Here is an 18,896-nt window from a genome sequence, read left to right on the forward strand (position 1 = left end):
ACACACACACACACACACACACACACACACACACACACACAAAGCACCTGGGTGGGTGTGTGTGTGTTTCTCTGTTTGGCTTCTTGGATCAATAGGTCAGTCGAATAACCGAAGGAGCAGTATCTGGAGTGTGTTAATCGATATAGCTGACAGCTGAACACTTTCAGAGTTTCACTTATCAGTCTAGTGTCACGCAGGGCACCGATGTCATGTGCACCATCAATAACTCAACAGCAAATCTCATTCCACCTGCTGAATTGGCTTAGATATTTAAAAACATTTGTTCACCAGTAAAACCTAATTGGCCTGCTGGCAGATCATCAAAAAAGTATTCCCAGCATGATGCAGAATTGCTATAAAGAACTAATGTGTAGAGAAATGAAGGACAATTGAAAGGACAGATATGGTTTTCATCTTCCCAGCAAATGTGTAACAGAGTTCAACTCCCCTTTTATTATACAGAAAAAAAGAGCAGACTGTGAATCTAGCTTTTAGTGTTTTCCAGAGATCCCATGACGCTGCTCAACAACATTACTGTAGATGCCTGTGACTGTGGGAAGCTTGCAGATAATTGGTTGCATCCATTAGGAGTACAAAACAACTGCACATGAAAGGTTTAGTTCAATCAAAAATGAAAATTCTGCCATCATTTACTCACTTTAATGTCTTTCAAAACCCTTATGAGTGTCTTTCTTCGTCACAGTTATATAATAATAATAATAATAACTTGGTCCTTTGTTTCCATGCAATCACAATCAAAGGTGACAAAATCCATTTATGCATTCATATCCATTTGATTTGTGTGCTGCATTCCAAATCTTTGAAACATTATTAATACAGTAGCTTTGTGTGATGGACAGACCAAGCTGATTTATTAACTAATAATATTACTCTTCAGTGAGATGTTAACCTGTAACTGAATACTGTGACAGTAAGTTGACTTCACAGTTGAATTAGACAGTTGAATTAGTGAACACATCATTCTGCTTTGTGAACTGCATCTGCCGATTCAGTTGATCGATTCATTCACAAATCAGAATATCCACTTCTCTTGAACACATCAAAGAGAGGTACGGTATGCCTTTTTTTATAATTTTGAAGCTTGACAGCCTCAGTTCTCATTTTTTAGAACAATATGTTCTTCAAAAGCACTTTCTATGTTCTATAGAAGAAATATGGGTTTGAAAAAACATGAGGGTGAGTAAATCATGACAGCATTTTCATTTTCAGTGAGCTATCCCTTGAAGCTCATAGTATTTTTAATTGTGCTGAGTTTCATCAGATATAAAAAAGTAGAACACGCTCTAAATCTTCTGGCACAGTTGTTTTATTTAAACCTTGAGCTGTTTCTGTTGTTCCCATATTGAATGGCTGTGCTTTTCAAGGAAATGTGTTATGTTATATTCTTAGATTATTAATAAAAGCAATGTGTATATATATTTCTGTGAGGATCAACATGTCGCACTCCGGCGATCTGACTGATCGCTCTATTTTCAGCTCGCTCACAAATGAGGATTAAGATCGTTAGAGCGTCTAATTAAAAATGATTCTCATAGTTCTCTTGATACGCGCTTCTATTTTTGAAACTTGATGAAGATCTGCGCTCTTTCCCTGTCAGCCGGCACATTGACTGTGACAGCAGTTTAGAAGGTTGTCAGCAAGACGGACATAAGGAGAAAAGCAGTTCTGACAACTGTACAGATGCACTGTCACCATGCTCTTTGTAGCCATCTCATAAAATAACAGCGATATTAAAATAAGCCCTTAAATGTTCATGTTGGTGAATTTGATTAGAGGCTCATAGCGGCACAAGTACAGTACATGCCGTAAAAATGTCCTCTGCTATATGCATCACTCACTGTACTGCAAGAATATTAGTTTTCCCGCAGTATATTTTACTAGTTTTGGCCGCAGTGCTTCTTTCTAATATTGTGGTGTTGTGCAACTGCATCATGCCTGCAGAAACAAAATGCTTAGTCTACACCGTGACCATCGGTTTTTTATCCTGTTTTTTTGTACAGGCAAAATTGCCTCATTATTTCATCCCTGGCCCAGCTCTCCTTTATTTTAAAGGCTCCACATTGAGTGTGTGAGCTGCTCTATTATTTGTTGGCAAATGAGGAAAGACCACCTACCTCTCCACGGCTCACTCTACAATACTACACTACGGTGTAACCATGGTGACATGATGCATGGAGAACGAGTGCTAACGAGAGGAGGAAGGCTGTCAGTTGAAGGAGTGGGTCAACTGAACTTGCTTTCATTCTTTGATGAGGCAGTTTGTAGTAGTCAATTTTCTGTGAGCGATTTTCTGGTTTGAAAGTCACCAGAACTCAGTAATGAAAACATGAAGCACAGTGACATTTTTAAATGTGTTTGCACTATGAAGTTATTCATATTGTTAGCCAGGTTTACTGCGCTAACAGGTACCCACAGGTGAATTTAAGGCTGTATCCGAAATCACATACTGTATAGTACTACATTTGGTTTGAAACTTATTTTGTGACTGTTAAAAAAGTATGTTCTATATAGTGTGAATGAAATTTCAGACATACATCCGCCAATGTTGTCACTGTCATGTGATTATGCCGTAATTTGCATTGCTTCACTGCCATTCACAAATCATATCCCGTGGGATATTATACTATCATGGGATAGTAAAGTGTCCATCAGATCCGCACTTTAGAATCTCGATGGAAGTAGTAGGTCATCCGGGTGCGATTCATCCACAATTTTATGAATATTATGAATTCTGACATACTACTTGGCTCACATAGTACCTACCATATAGTATGGAAGTAGGTAATTTATGTTTCACAGGCCAATACAGTGTTTATACTGACATCTATCTGCATGGATGTTACATCACACAAAATCAAATGTTTTTGGTTATCAATGCTGTTGTAAAAATACCTTATTTACCCTATTTTTTTTTTTCACCCATAAAATAGAGTATTTTTGACAAATCTTGTAATGTCACAAAATGTCAACCTCCATGAGGCAGCGACCTGTCTTATGTAGAATAAAACAGATTTTTCTTGGCCACTGACTTTACTAGAGTAATTTCTCAGGTTTAATTTCCTATTTATATTTACAATTTTAAACATACAATTTTAAACATACAGTATATTCTAAAGTAGTAAGACACTTAAGTGCAAAAAAAATGCTCATTTAAGTTTGCACTGAACATTTCAGTTTTCTATTATGTTCATTTAAAGTCTGAATGAAACCAAGGGGGCAAATTCCAAACTGCGTTTTTGCACCCTCGAAGGGAACTTCGGAAGGGGAAGCGATTTGTAGGAGCGTTCCAAACAAAAGTTAACAACTGAATCCCTTCACGAAGACCCCATTCCACAAGTTCGTGAGTGAAGGCAACATGCAGTGGTCACGTCATGGTCAACATGCAGTGGAAGTAATTTAATAATTTATGTGAGTGAGTAGTGCATAGGGATGCTCACTTCTGATTGGAATTTGCCCTGAAGTTGCGATCTTCCCTGTTGTGACGTATATCGGAATGTGAAGCAGCTTCTCGATTGAGAGAAGATGTTGGTTGGGACTTGATTTTGTCCATCGGGAACTGATTGGTTCATTGGATTGTTGTTGATTGATAATTGCTGTGATCTCATGTGAGTGACAGTTTGATGGAAATAAGGAATTATTGTCCTGAAGAGTCAGAGAAGAGAGGGGGAGAGAAAGTTATTTTGATTAAAGAGGGCACATGATTAAAACAAAAAACGTGCACAGATAAATTATTTATAATAAACACTGCAATATTCCATAAAATATAAGAATATAATGTCCATTTAGATTTCTTGGTGACTTTAAGCTAAAAGATCAAACAGTGTGCTGAATATCTGAAAATACAGACATGCAGATGAGTGAGTAAATGTGTTTCTGAAGCCTGAAGCACTGTCAAACTGGGACAAACTGTTTATGTTTGCCTATTTTTTTTTGCAGAGGAACAGCGAGGACTGGAGATTTGTTTGGAGTGCACTGAGCTTGTTGTATAACTTCAAACACTCGTCCCTGTCCGTAATCTGCCATGCTAATGCTACCATGTATAAATGGATGTTTAAAAGTGTTTAACATTTCCATTTTTGTCTCCTCTTACTCCATCTCCCATTCTTCTTGTGTTTTCCCCCTCTCATCTTATACCTCTTTCCAATCTACTGTGCTTCTGAAAATCCTTTCTATCCCAGAAACTTCCGGAAACATTTGAGGATGGTGGGCAGCAGGAAGGTGAAGACCCAGAGTGAGTTGTGTGTGATTAAAAAAAAAAAAAGAAGCAAATATGTGAACATGCCATTGTTTGACAATAATTCATGGTGTCAGATGAATTATTTTCAGGGGTCACAGATCTGGTCAAAAGGATGAAACCGATGCTCTTGTCTGATATATGTGACTTCGTTTCTGAATACCTCGCCTCTCTCTCATCAATAAGCGTTACACAGAGTGAAATTGATTCTAATATTTAGAAGTAGTCAGCCTAAAGTGGAGAAATCCTCAAACATGTCACATCCCAACCTCAGACAAGAGCCCAGAGTGTGTGTGTGTATGTGTTGAAGAGCAGTCTGTGTGATGCTTTCGTTTCCTCCTCCGCTTCGTTATTAGCATTTGCTGATCGCAAAGCAAAGAGTTTCAGCCGCTCCTGGAGTGACCCCACACCCGTCAAGCCTGACTCTCTCCATGACTCCAGAGACAGTGAGTCCACGCGCACACACACACACACACACACACACACACACACACACACACACACACACACACACACACACACACACACACACACACACACACACACACACACACACACACACACACACACACACACACACACACACACACACACACACACACACACACACACACACACACACACACACACACACAGAAAGACACACACAGCCATGGTGTATATTTTTCTGATTTCATTATATGTACTACATTATTGGTCACCCACACAAAACATTATACAAATCTTATGATGCCTGTCAGATCATGTCCCGGTCTTATTTTAAACGTAACTTTAAACATAACAATTACAAACAGCTTTTCTGTTTGATATTTCTGTTCTTGCCAACTGGAGTGAAGGGGAGTTGGACTGAGTTGCCTTAAATGGAACGTTGATTAAAGGAAGTACAACAGCTACTATCATGTTTATATTTTTAAAGACACTAACTTTCAAAAGTTTGGAGTAGGTAAAGATTTTTTACGTTTTTGCTTATGCTCACCAATACAATGCTACATTTATTTGATAAATGCAGTGAAACAGTAATATTGTAAAATATTGTTATAATTTAAAGTAACTTTTTTCTATTTGAATAAATTTTTAAATGGAATTTATTCCTCTGGTGGCAAAGCTGAATTTTCAGCATCATTACTCCAGTCTTCAGTGTCACACTATCCTTCAGAAATCATTCTAATATGCTGATATTTCTTATTATCATCAATGTTGAAAACCGTTGTGCTGCTTAATACTTTGGTGCAAACTGCTTTTTTTTTTTTTAGGATTCTTTGATGAATAGAAAGTTCAAAAGAACAGCATTTATTTAAAATATAAATCTTTTGTAACATTACAAATGTATTTACTGACACTTTTGATCAATTTAATGAATCCTTGCTGAATAAAATATATATATTTAAAATCTTACTAACCCCAAACTTTAGTAATACATTTTATTTATTAAATTTACAGTAATAACAATGGCATTTTTAGTTTTTAGTTTTTATTATGAAAATGTGATTTTGCAGAATTTAATGTCTTAAATTGAAAAGAAATCTTAAATATGAAATGGACATGTTCTTTAGAGGCTTCATTTGTGCATTGTGCAAGATTCGTACATCGTGTTATTCATCACGCACGCTCACATATCAGCATCTGTGCATGTGTAAAATGTCTGTTTACCACAGATGTACTCTGCTGTCTATATGTGTGCTTTCTCTTTGTTTCCTATATGGCACTAAATGCGTTGCTTTGTAAGATCTTCTCCTCACAAACAAGCAGGAGAGGTCATGTTAGAACGGCCAACCTCTCAGACATGAACAACAGAATGCTTGTTGATAGAACCTGTCATCTCATTGGTCGTTTATGTGCTTGTTGTGTTGTGTTTCTGTGTATTTGCATATTACCTTTACCCCAGGTGGAGACCTCCAGGCGTCGTCTGGCAATCTGGATGAAGAAGAGTGTGATGATGTCGACTGGGAGGAAGAGAGAGAGTCAGAAAGAGCAGCCTGCGAGGGCGATGACTTCATCCCACCCAAAATAATGGTACTTGCATCTTTCAATCACCCTCATCCATTTTGATATGAGCCAATGGCCTTCTTATGAACTCATCATCAGTATCTCATTAAATGTAGTCCAGCTTTTTGATCATGGATGGGCTCATTAATACGCATGTGTTTTATTCATCCTTGTTTTTGAACAGCTAATTTCATCAAAAGTACCAAAGGCTGAGTACGTTCCCGATATAATCCGCCGGGACGACCCCTCAATAATCCCCATTCTCTATGTGAGTATAGTTTAATGATGCAGTCATACACAAGATCAAAGAGAATCAAAGTTTGATTATTAGTATAAAGCCCCTTGTGTTAAGCACCGCTAATGATGTCTGCCAGTCAGCTCTCGCATGCAAGTTTTAGTAGTGCAAATCATCATTGTTCGAGATTGCAGATAACTGCTTTGTAATGCCAAGCTAGTGATTTAGCGCATATATTATACTTAAGTTATGTTCAAATAAAAACGTGACATAATATTTACCAACTGATAATTCCTATCTCAGATTTATGCAGTTTTTGTTGTTGCTCATGCTTGCCCTGTATTCCACCTGCAGGATCATGAACATGCCACCTTCGATGATATACTAGGTACGTGTTAATTGGCCAGACACGTTTTTTTTTTTTTTGTATGCCTAATGTTTACTCCTGCTGTTTGTTTACTATAAAAAAAGCCGGGCTGTAATTTCATATGATTCCCTTGCTGCCTCCCTCTCCACTTCTCTGCTATCTGTCTTCTCTCATCTCTCTTCTCTTCAGAGGAGATTGAAAAGAAACTCACCGCCTACAGAAAAGGCTGCAAAATCTGGAACATGCTCATCTTCTGTCAGGTTTGGAAAAAATATGTGTGCGATAATTTGCATATCTTGCTTTTTCACAAGTGTGCTTGTGGAGTATTTATGTGCATGTTATTTTCCACTGCGTAATTGGCTCTCTTTATTCTCCAGGGAGGTCCAGGTCATCTCTACCTACTGAAGAACAAAGTGGCCACATTTGCTAAAGTAGAGAAGGAGGAGGACATGATACAGTGAGTTTACATTCACAAAACAGTTCTGTATCTTTTTATATATATATTTGTAAAAGCGCTGCACAATTAATAAACAAACACAAAAACTGACATTACAAATGAATTCAGGGATGCAAAAAATCTTCCCAGATTTACAAACCTGTTGTCACAATACTGTAAGCGAAACTTTAAGGTCTCTCTTCTGTATTTCCGCCAAAATAAAAGCTCTGTGGTTTAACGTAAAAGACATTAAGATGAATATTTGTATTAGTATATTTATTAGTATTAGAAGTAATGCACAGTATTTGATTACACTGTATTTCGAGTTCAGGTTAGTAGAATAAGTTGACATGTAGTAGTTGCAAAGCTACTTTTAGTTAGTAGAATGTCTAAAGTGGACCATCAAGATGGTATAAAACAAATAAAATAAAAACAAAAGTTCTTCCCAGAGGACATGGCAAGGGGAGTCACATCTTCATCGCCTTTTTTTACCCTTGATGAGTTTGCATCCTTGTTAATTAAATGTGAAAAATGGCCTTTTGGTCCACTCCTGTTGCGTCAACATTTCTATTTACAGTGTATGACAAAACTAGAATGCTTCCATTATAATCAACAAGCCACAAGATGGTGTAAATACAGGATATTATTAATTAAACATTTGAATGATTGTTTTTCATGCTGCAAAGAGGACCTCTTTATTTACTGATAAATCATTCAAGATCACAGCTCAGTTTATTTTGTGTAGCTTACTTGAAGATGGCGTTCTGTTGCCCTGCATAATATAGGTTTTCTTAATGTCAATTCAATGAAATTTACAATATGAAGAAAACCAATATGTTAAAAACCATGTAATCATTCTGAGCTTTTGTGTGCAGGTTCTGGAAGAGACTTGGCAGATTCATGAGTTTATTAAATCCTGAGCCCAACCTCATCCACATTATGGGCTGCTATGTGCTCGGCAATGCTAATGGAGAAAAGGTAGATCATATCTACTCACCTTCCCTGTGTGTTTTAACCACTGTTTCATTCCATAGGATTTTTGTCATAAAGACAAGAAATTATGAGTGAGAGATAGAGGGGAATGGGATGAATATTCAGTGTATAGATAGAAAGATTACGTTTATAGTCTGTATATCAGTCATACTCTTTATATTCATACTAATGTATGGGTTTTAGTACCCTTGCAGAGCTGACACGACTGCACAGCCTCATACTTTCTTGTACTTTCATGCTGTAGCAGGTGTGTGCATGAGAAACAGAGGAAGCCAGGTTGGAGTGTGTTCAGCGTGAGGCAGGGATATGATTGCAGGAGATCAGGGTGCCAGATTGACAAGCAACTGCTCTGTGACTGACAGATAGACAGTCTATCACCCTTCCACCCTCGCACTTCTCTGCCTCATATACTCTCACACACTCCAACATGCACACACACGCAGTCTCTCAGTGGCACACACTGACAGTTGCCTCTGGCCACCACAGCTCTGGACATATATTCAGTTATGCCAAGCTGGATATGGGCTTATAACGATAAGCGCTTTCAGAAAAGCACTGTGGTGTAACCCACAGTATCAGATTGTACTGAATGACTACCATGGTATTTACGTCAGTGGTATTATCATGCTAAATGTCCAAAATACAAAAAAAACCTGATCCAAGATGCATCCATAAATCGTTTGAGATCAGATTAAAATCTCGTTTTTGAAAAAAATACATCAGATTTTAAGTCGTTTTCGTTATTCAGGACGCTGCGTGACTGTGAGATCATAAATAAATAACAGGAGTGTGATTTATTTGAACAAATGTGTCTGAATACATGTGTTTTGAATGGTGAGTGAGTGCATATGCATATTTATAAGTGTACACTGAGGAGTTCTGAACCATAGAGAGGTGTTGCGAGGCAAAATTTAAAAAAAAAATGTGTCCTATTTTTCCATGTCTACATGCAAAGGATTCCTGCAAATCATAGATCATTTTATACATAGTTAGTGCTCTGCAACACCATTATGCTGAGGGCTTGACAACGCCATGGTGCACCTGTATGACAGATACACTTGGTAAACAAATTTGGATGCAGTCTTCTGATTGAAGTACACAGAGTCCCTGATTGAAGTTTACACATAACCATGCACGAAACTAGAGTCTCACTGAAATTTCTGCCGCATGAGCATTTCATCCAGTCGGTTTCTGAAGCAGGTCTACAGAGAGAATATAACTGAAGTAAAGGAACATGAAGGCTTTTTCGCTGCATTTAGCAATTTTCCCCCATGGACCCCTGCTCCTTCTGAAGGAGAAAGAAAGAGCTTCAGTGAACTTGCTATATATAGATTCTGACCAGGTGCCAGCAGAAAGCAACCCAACAGCTTTATGCCTTCTCTCTGTTTTTAAAGGAATAGTTCCGCACCGTCATCATTTTGTCACCCTCCTATTATTCCAGACCTGTATGAAATTTTATGGTTGTACACATTTCTCTTTTCCATGCAATTACAATTAGTCAAAAAGACTCAAAAGCACAGTAAAAGTGTCAAATAGGCCGTGCGAGTTTTGAGTCAATGATCCTTAAGTCGAGAACCAGATCAGTCCGATCAATGAACAAATCATTCAGACTCGTTTTATGAACCGTATCAAACACATTTTGGAGATCCACTTCTAAAGAGTGATTTGTTCACAAATCGGACATCTAATACTGTACGTCCTTCACATAACTCTGAAATGTTTATACTTTGTTGCTTTTGTGTCCCTTTTGAACCTCAAGCTCCGGCTCTTGTATGGCAAATAGCAACCAGTATGTTCTTAAAAATGTCTGCTTTTTTTGATTCACAGAAGAAAGTCATACGGGTTTGGAAAAGCATGATGATGAGAGAATTTTCATTTTTTGGGTGAACTGTGCCTTTAATCTCCTGCCTTGGTGCTTTTGCTGTAGTGTTAAAATCAGATAACGGTTATACACTGTCTCTGTGATTTGTTTTCCTATTAGCCGTGTCAAGGCAGCAGCAGTTGGCCATAAATCTTGTGTGTTCAATACCAGGCAGAAAGCTAATAAGGTTGTAACGACTGCCTGAGCATATGTAATGTTATACTGAATAAAGGGAAGGGATTAGTTTGCTCGGCATCATTATAACCATTAGCTTTGAGCCAGTTGCCCATGTGTCCCGTTTTTTTTCTGTTGCTAATTTGATTTGAGCTGCTAATATTGCTTTTAATGATTAGGAGTCATATTTGTATATCCTGATGCAAGGGGATTTTTACTGCGAGCACTTTGGTTTACAAATGGCCTGGCTTTCACTACAATGGAGAGAGATTGATTATCTGAGCCTGGATTTATGAGGCTTTCTGTGGCTTTCATGATCGATTTAGAGAGGTGAAGAATAGCTCTCAGAAAAGATGTCCAGATGAGAGATTATACTGACAGCATCCAGAGAAACAGAAGTCAAAGGATTGGGAGGAGAATAGCGGGAGGCAATTAATGCACTCTGACAGGCTTTGTCCCGATATGAAGGATTCTCATTGACAATACCAGACCCCCTCCAGCGGAGGTCGATCACAGCACGGCAGAACACACAGTTTAACACTCCACCAGTTGCCCTGTCCAGCGCCCTCTAGTTTATGATGCACGCACATCGCTGTACGGCTCCTATTAGCAGTCAGATTATCAAGTCGACCAGGGAGAAGGTTTGGATTAAGATTTTGGTTAGCTTTTGGTAGTTACAGACTTAATAGCACTTATAGACTGATATTTGGACAATTTGAAATGTACAGACAGCCTAATCAGTTGATAAATTTGTTTTGAGTACACAAGTAATATTAATAATAATAATGTATTATTTTAATACAAATTTCTATTATTTTAATGCTTGACTGCTTCATTATTATTATTGAATACTTGCTATTGTTGTTGTTGTTATATAAATATTTTAAGCCAAAAATACTGTATTATATTGTGAATGAGTAAATGGGTAATAGTATAAATATAAAAAAAACAATACAAAAATTGTAAAATAATAAAATGAAGCAGTAAAGTTTTATTAATAATAAATTTTTATATATATATACCAAGCCAATACTAATAATAATTACTATTATTATTAATTACTAATTATATTTTTTATTAAATATTGTGTATACGATAACAATAACAAGTATTCAATAATGCATATTAAATATACACACACATAATATACTAAATTGTTGTTAGTATATAAAGTAATCAAATAACAATTTTGTGTATACCTCATTTGTGTTCATTAAATTATATTGATCATATATATATATATATATATATATATATATTATTATTATTATTATTATTTTTATTTTTTTATTATTTTTTATCTGCATTTTATTGTAATCAACCTCCCTGCTCTCTGAATATTGATATTCGCATTGGTCATTGAAAATATATCTGTAAATATCATTTTTTTGTCTTTTTTTGGAATATTGGGAATAATATCGAAGGTCTTGTGACAATTTGTAGATTTAACAACTGTGAAAATTGATAAGTAACAGCAAAGTTTTCTCATCCTCAGCTTTTTCAAAACCTCAAGAGATTGATGAAACCTCATGCCATTGAGTTTAAGTCTCCTCTGGAGCTGTCAGCTCAGGGTGAGTGTACCAGACACACGCGCGCACACACACACACACACACACACACGACAGAGATGACCACACATATTCTGACACACATGCGGTAAACAAACTACGAAACATGCATTTAAATAAATAAATAATGTCAATTTTATCTGTTTATCTGGCCACGGTGGTCTGTCAAATAAACAAAAAAAGCAGATCACATATACAGTATGGAGAGTTGTATGTGCCACGTGAACTCTGACCCCAACTCTCTTCAGTGCCACTGCTATTGATTTGACAGTAATTATTCCCCAATTAAAACCTCATTATCTTCTCCCACTGTTCCTGTCTCTTCACTGGACTCAGGAGGCCCACTTTCTCCCCTCCCTCCTCTTCTGTCTCCTTTTTGTCCCCTATGGACTCTACACAGCTTGATTTGCACTGTTCAGGATAATTACCACTGTTTTAAATAGAGAACAGTATTTAAAACACCCACAAATGTGCCTATAAAGGCTTCCTAATGTAGATCTATTTTACACAGCGGATGGTACGATAGATGTGTGACGTGCCTGGTCTGATATTTTAAGGAGGGCTAAACATGTTGTGCTCTCTCCACTCTTAGGTAAGGAGATGATCGAAATGTACTTCGACTTCCGCCTCTACCGCTTGTGGAAGAGCCGCCAGCACTCCAAACTTCTCGACTATGATGACCTTCTGTGACATTGTGTCGTTGATTTAAACAGCCCAAGAGGCAGGTAGCTTACTTTAGAGCCCACGCGGCAACGTTCCCTCCCGAGAGAGAGAGCCTGGGCGGAAAAGCCCTGAGATGGAGGAGGAAGATGAGGTTGAGGATGAGGATGGATGACATTGAGAAGATGTTTGAATTCTCTGCCCTCAGATGTAACAAGAGGGGAAGCAGCCATTACTGTTACTGTAGGCGCTGTGTGTTCACCCCATCTATTTGAGCTTTCAGCCTGACAGAGAAACATTCGCTAGATCAGCCGGTCTTATCTTTTAGCCTGTGTGAGGTCTAGAAAATAATGTTCAATTTCTTTGAGAATTGAGAAAGCTGTGATAACACGGACAAATAAGAACAGATTTGTTTTTTATTATTTTTGAGTAGCTGTTTTTGTGGTGAACTAGCAGGGACAACAAAACAAGGCCATTTACTAAACCGTACTAGAGGTTCTAATGTTATTCACAATCTACAGGTGCAGGAGAAACTGTGGAACTACATTACTGTTGTATGTACATATTCACTCTAACTTAAAATAACTACTGTACTTTATCTTTCAGCATAATATTGCACTGTTTTAGTTGTTAAAGTATGGTGGGGGTTTTTGGCTTAAGATTCACGAGAGGTAATATTACTCAGGTTTCATTCGTTTAACGGACCTCCCTCTGTACTGTACCATCTTTAGATGAGACAAAAGAGTCCAAAGTTCAGTCCAAAGGATTAAACTACGTGAGTGGGGTTGAAATTACACTTGAAATCTGTATCAGGGGCTTTGTGTGTGTTTAGACATTTTAGATTTCTATAGACTATAGTCTAAAATTCCATAAAATTACACACTGTATGTGTAACATTAAGGCATGTGTAGAAGAAGCTCATTTTATTTCATTCGGCAGATTTAAGCCTTTTAGCTTCGACGTTTTTCAAAATTTTCTAGCATCTTTAGAAAACTTTGAATAAGATTTTAAAATGTATTCAATTTGAACCTATAGACAACGTTAGACAATTAGCGAGTTTACGCTCGAATCGTGTCATATTTGTGTATATCTCTGTCTCTTTGTTTATCATAATCGTCTGTATGTATTTGACGTGATGTCACACTCTGTTTTGTGGTGTTTTCTTTGTAGGTGAACGATAACTTATTTCTGATAAGTCAAAGTGCAATTGTATCTGCAGTATTTCTCTTTTCAATAGTAAGTGGTTCTGAATGTTAAATTTTCATAGTATACAGGATAGTACATTTAGCCTTTAAAGTGGTTCTCTGTGGAGAAAAATGTTCTCTAATCGCCGTAGTTGGTGCGTGGGTGTGTTTCGGATGCACCAAACACATAAATTGGTGGATAGTTGTAATCTTCAATCATCACGAGTGGATGTTCAAGTGCAAAACAGCAGCAGCTGGTGCAATAGACAGTCCAAAGCATTTCATCGAAAGCTGCCAGATAGAAAAAGTGCAATGTGGTTAGTCTTACTGGAGTAATAATGTGAAGATGAGAATGCGTCGCAATATCCAATGGAAGCCAGCAGAAAAAGCATCCCTAGTATGGCTATATTTAGAGCATTAAGCCGTGGAGAGTATATGTGAAGAATTACACGTTTATCTATGTCTGTGTTTGTGAGTGAGTTTTAGCTTTAAAGCACTGAGATGTCAAGGATGCGTATCTGTTTTCCTCGTGTTGATCTATCACATCTCTTTTCATCTCTGACCACTTGTGCAGACGCCCTGAAAATCGAATAAAGCACAAAATCTGTGTATCTGTAGGGCCATCGGGAGAACGGAGTGTGTTTGGATTAGATCAAGCAGTCCGGCCGCTACTTTATGGAGGATATGTTTAGATGAATGCATGTCTTGATGGCTTTGATTTTTGGCTTCCAAGCTCATTTAAACTCATGTAATCCTCCCTCCACTGTTTCTACCCAAGTCATTGTATGCTATAATACGATGATAGAGTGTAAAATAGATAGTTATGAATATATATATATGATTTGTGGGTGTAATAGAACATAGCATTTGATTTGTTGTGTTGACACTGATTGAGCCAATGGCACATGAGAACCGCAAGGACTCCGCAAGAGCTCTGAGGAAACATGGAGCCATTTGGATTTGCTGAAAGGTCAATGGCAAGTCAGGTGTGAAACGTGATGTGTGAAGACCTCCTTAATCTTGCAATAAGTGTTTGCCATATGGCCTTGTGTTGATCAGAAAGCTCATATGGTTATGTCATGTTAGGTGGGATTTAGGAAATGAAAGGAGAGTTTGGTGGAAGAACACATTTTAAAACATGCATGCATCTCATTCCAAATAAATACACCGTTGTGCATCCCGCAATATACATTGTAACATGAGCTATATTGTTTCTAGGACAGACTGTGCTGCTTCCAGGACACTGTTGTCTAAATATATTTTGGATGCTATTTATGTTTCTAACGGCATCTGTTTTAATTTTTACCACAGCCACTGGCTTTGCAACATAATAGAGAAAGACATGGGTGTTATTGAGCTCTGGGCAATGATATTTGAGCGCTTCAGGCAGTTTTTCTCTAACTGTACAAATTATTCATGATTCCGACGTATAAAGCAATTAAAAGAAATGGTTAGTTGTGATGCTAATTCGAACATTGATACTGTAATTGGTAAACATTAAACTCGATGAGGCACTAAGATGTATTATGTTTTAAGAAAACACAATATTATTGTCAGTACTTTGGACTTTGTGGAGCAAAGCCTGTAAACCTGATATGTTGAGATTTAAAGAGAATTTGTTCAAATGGTTCTGGTGTGGATTTGATGTGCTACCCGCTTGTGGAAGAGAAAATGCCTCCAGGAGCCTTGACCTAATAAATTAAGAATGTTGGATAACACTTAATTTTACAGTGTCCCTGTTACACATTTTACATGTAGTCACTAACAACAGTAAATAATGCATAGTTACATGCAACTAACCCTAAACCCATAATTATATATTAAGCACATATTGTTAATTAATATTACTCAGTACTTAATTGTAATCACACTGTAACAAGGGCACCTTAAAAAAAGTGTAGGCTAACTGAATTTTACATCAATTTATTTTTTTTAATGTATTGACTGTTACACTGCTTCAAATGTAACTTTTTTCAGCTCTTAAAATATTTTAGTTTATATTCTTTTTGTCCTGTGTCTCTTGCCATACTGTTTGATATGGAGTTGATTAGATTAAATGCTGAATGACTGTAAACATCATGATTGCATTGTCAGATTCATTGGCTCATGGGGTATTTTAAGAGAAATAGAGAAATATTTGTAAGAGGTTTTTTTTTTTTTTGGGCAGTCTTGCAATGTCTCTTATTTTCTGCAAAGCCTTACTGGTGAAACTAATCACTTTAAAGCATTGTCAGTAGCAATGATAATACTTTTAATATAGCCTTTATTACAATATCTAAAAGTATTTGAGGAGTGCTGAGAGTAAACATGTATGGTTTTCTTATTGCCAAATACAGTATATGATATAATAGTGTTTAGTTCTGATAAATGGTCAATATTTCTTAAGCAAATTAGCTCATCTTGCCATTTTGCTACTTTAAATGACCGAGCTTAAGCTCATAGTTTCTATCTCTTTAGCTCAGTGTTCACATTATTTAACATGAGAAGTTGTATTCAGGAAGGTAGTTTGCTCTAAAACTGTTTGTTTTGCCTTGTACAACCTCTTCACAGCAGTGAACACTGGAAATGTTTCTTAATTTGTTTTACAGTAAAATGTGCCCATTTAAGTGGAATTTTGTCTCGAGTCTTTCTTTCATCAATCCAAGTTACCTTTTTATATAGTGCTTTATACAATACAGATTGTTTCACTGCAGCTTCACAATAATAAACAGAGAAATAACAGAATCAGTGATTCGGCTCGAGTCAGTTCAGTGTTGTTGATTCAGTTCAGTTCGATAGCTGTGTTTTCAAGTTCATCAATTGTAAATAGTGTTCAATTAAACCACAAGTAGTTCTACAGAAGGAAATTGTGTCATTTATTCAACTCAATTCAGTTCATTGTTGATTGAATTCAGTTCAAAACAGTGTCAGTGTTGCGAAATTAATCTATTATGAATCTAATACAATTCAGGTGTTAAGCGGTTCTGCAAAAGACAATATTGTCATCATCCAGCTCAGTTCAGTTCAAGTTAGTGTCAAATCAGTAACATTACTAAATAATAAGTGTTTTTTAAAACCCAGCTATAAGCCAGCCAAACCCGACAGTAGAAAAAAACCTTTCATCACCCTTAAACCGATTAATCTTTCTAAATAAACACAAGTGACCAGCCATATCCAGGATAAAACCAGACAGAAAAAAATGGGTGACATTTGCTTAGATTTGCCATTGATTTCTCAGTCTATCTATGATCATTTCCAAATGCTGTTTATACACCATACCCGTACACACATCCCGCCACCCTAGTGGATTGGAGAACGGATGGATAGACCCGTACGCACTTGCTTACACAATCAAACACAACACTCCGATTGGTAGCAGCCCGGGCTGGCAGTGAGTAGTCCAGGGGGATCGTACTTCTTTTCTCGTGAGCTAAAAGCTCTGGTATAAGAGTGTGGGCAATAGAAAAACAACCGTGGTGAGATTCCCTGTGTAGAACAGAAAGCCTGACACAAAGCCTCCGGGAAAGGGTGCCATGTGCTTAGATACAGGACAAACCGCTGTACAGCATGAACTAATCTAGAACAACCTCCCTTTGTCTCTTTCTTTATCTCTGTCACTCCTCTTCTTTTTCAGTTTCTTGTTTCCAATAGTGACCCGAAGATCAACGTAGGCCACTCTGACCAATCTCTTGACGGGCTCACAGATTGCAATGTTTAATTGGTGCTGCAAGGCTGGAGTTGAGAAACCGATGGTCTCGAGAGACTTTTGGTTCATTAAAAAGAATGAGTCAGGCCAGCTCATCAGCACCACAAAAGCTTTATGTGATTCAATTCGAAAATATAAACATGGAAATGTAATTAAAAACATTATCAACAACATAAAGCAATGGCCTTACAAAAAGGAAGGGGGAGAGAGAGAATGATCACTGGTTTTTGCTGGTCAAGCATTTTGATTCTGTGTGAGAACATGGAGAAAGAACAGAGAGGGGAGTAATCTATCTCTGACCAACACAAACACTGTGCAGGCTGTCAGAGAAACAAAATGTGTTCTCTCAGACTTACTGGCATTGGCCCCACATATCAAGGACATAATGTCTGTCTTGTTACTACACACAAAAACAGTGTAAAGCCTAGGAATCTGTAATGCATCATATCTGCTAAAACATGTTCAACCACCCACTGCTTTCATGAAGTTATTGATCATGTTTGGAAAATAAGTCTGAATTTAAAGATGTCTGATACTGCATGGCAATGCATTACGCAGTTATAAGTGCCTTGGATATTCTGTAATGTCAAGTAAAGCAAGTAAAATGCAGGTGAAGTCAATAATAATCAACCCTCATTTTCTGATCGACTCGGAGAGTAATTATGAAATTAACCTATTATTTTCAATTCAAATTATTATAAGTTCCTCTGGCCTAATAAAAATGCTATAGGCAGATATGATTGAAGCGGCACCCTTGTGTTTTACCACAAAGTATAGGCAAGCACTTTACCGAAAATCTGATTATTTATTTGAGTTACATTGTTTCTGTTGGGGTAAATTTGACAGGAAAAACACATTCTATAAAAACACAATAAAATGGCACTTGTAGCCTACCTCTATTGTCTTCACCATTCATCATTTTTTATTATTATTTAAAAATGCATGATTAATTTAATTTGTTATACTTAAATATACATATACGTAACATGTATATGAATTGTTAAAACTGTTAAAATTTACTTTAACAATTGTTAAAATTGTTACTCACAATAACTATAATAAATGATTTATGTTTAATATAATTAATAATTAAATACATAAATAATAATAAAGACTAGATTATAGGAATAATAAAGATTGAATAAAATCTAATTATGAATAAAGTCATAAAGTGCCATCCTCATACTTGATCCAACCGGATGCAATGTTATGTTTTCCAAACTATTTCCAAAGCTATGGCCTTGGTGTCTCTGAGACCCAAAAAAAGAATGTGAGAGATAACATCTCTGTAATGGTCAGGATAAATGTTTAAAAAAAATACTGTACTGTACAAACTGTGAGGTTAAGGGCAAAGATAATCCTTAAAGAAAATGAGTCAGCGACAAGAACTTCAGATTAATGAAACACTGAATTTTTTCTTTTTCTTGCTATCAACTCCCGCAGACTTTCATCTATCTATTTCAAGCTCTGATTTTGGCAGGTTCAGTCCTGA

General features: G+C 36.9%; 1 protein-coding gene across 2 annotated transcripts in view; it reads left to right on the forward strand.

The window, feature by feature from the left end:
- nsmfb (NMDA receptor synaptonuclear signaling and neuronal migration factor b) overlaps positions 1–16,329 on the forward strand; it is a 28,408-nt gene extending 12,079 nt beyond the window's left edge. The window contains exons 5-14 of one of the 2 annotated variants that reach the window (XM_079606992.1): positions 4,200–4,252; positions 4,612–4,701; positions 6,141–6,268; positions 6,426–6,509; positions 6,831–6,864; positions 7,033–7,103; positions 7,221–7,300; positions 8,155–8,257; positions 11,803–11,878; positions 12,468–16,329. In XM_079606992.1, coding sequence (XP_079463118.1) covers positions 4,200–4,252; positions 4,612–4,701; positions 6,141–6,268; positions 6,426–6,509; positions 6,831–6,864; positions 7,033–7,103; positions 7,221–7,300; positions 8,155–8,257; positions 11,803–11,878; positions 12,468–12,565 — 817 coding nt within the window. In that variant the 3' untranslated portion in view covers positions 12,566–16,329. The remainder of the gene's footprint in view (positions 1–4,199; positions 4,253–4,611; positions 4,702–6,140; positions 6,269–6,425; positions 6,510–6,830; positions 6,865–7,032; positions 7,104–7,220; positions 7,301–8,154; positions 8,258–11,802; positions 11,879–12,467) is intronic. The other variant, XM_079606993.1, reaches the window with a different exon arrangement.
- Positions 16,330–18,896: the final 2,567 nt, after the last annotated feature.

The sequence above is a fragment of the Phoxinus phoxinus genome, assembly GCF_949152265.1.
Source record: "Phoxinus phoxinus genome assembly, chromosome: 3".
NCBI lineage: Eukaryota > Metazoa > Chordata > Actinopteri > Cypriniformes > Leuciscidae > Phoxinus > Phoxinus phoxinus.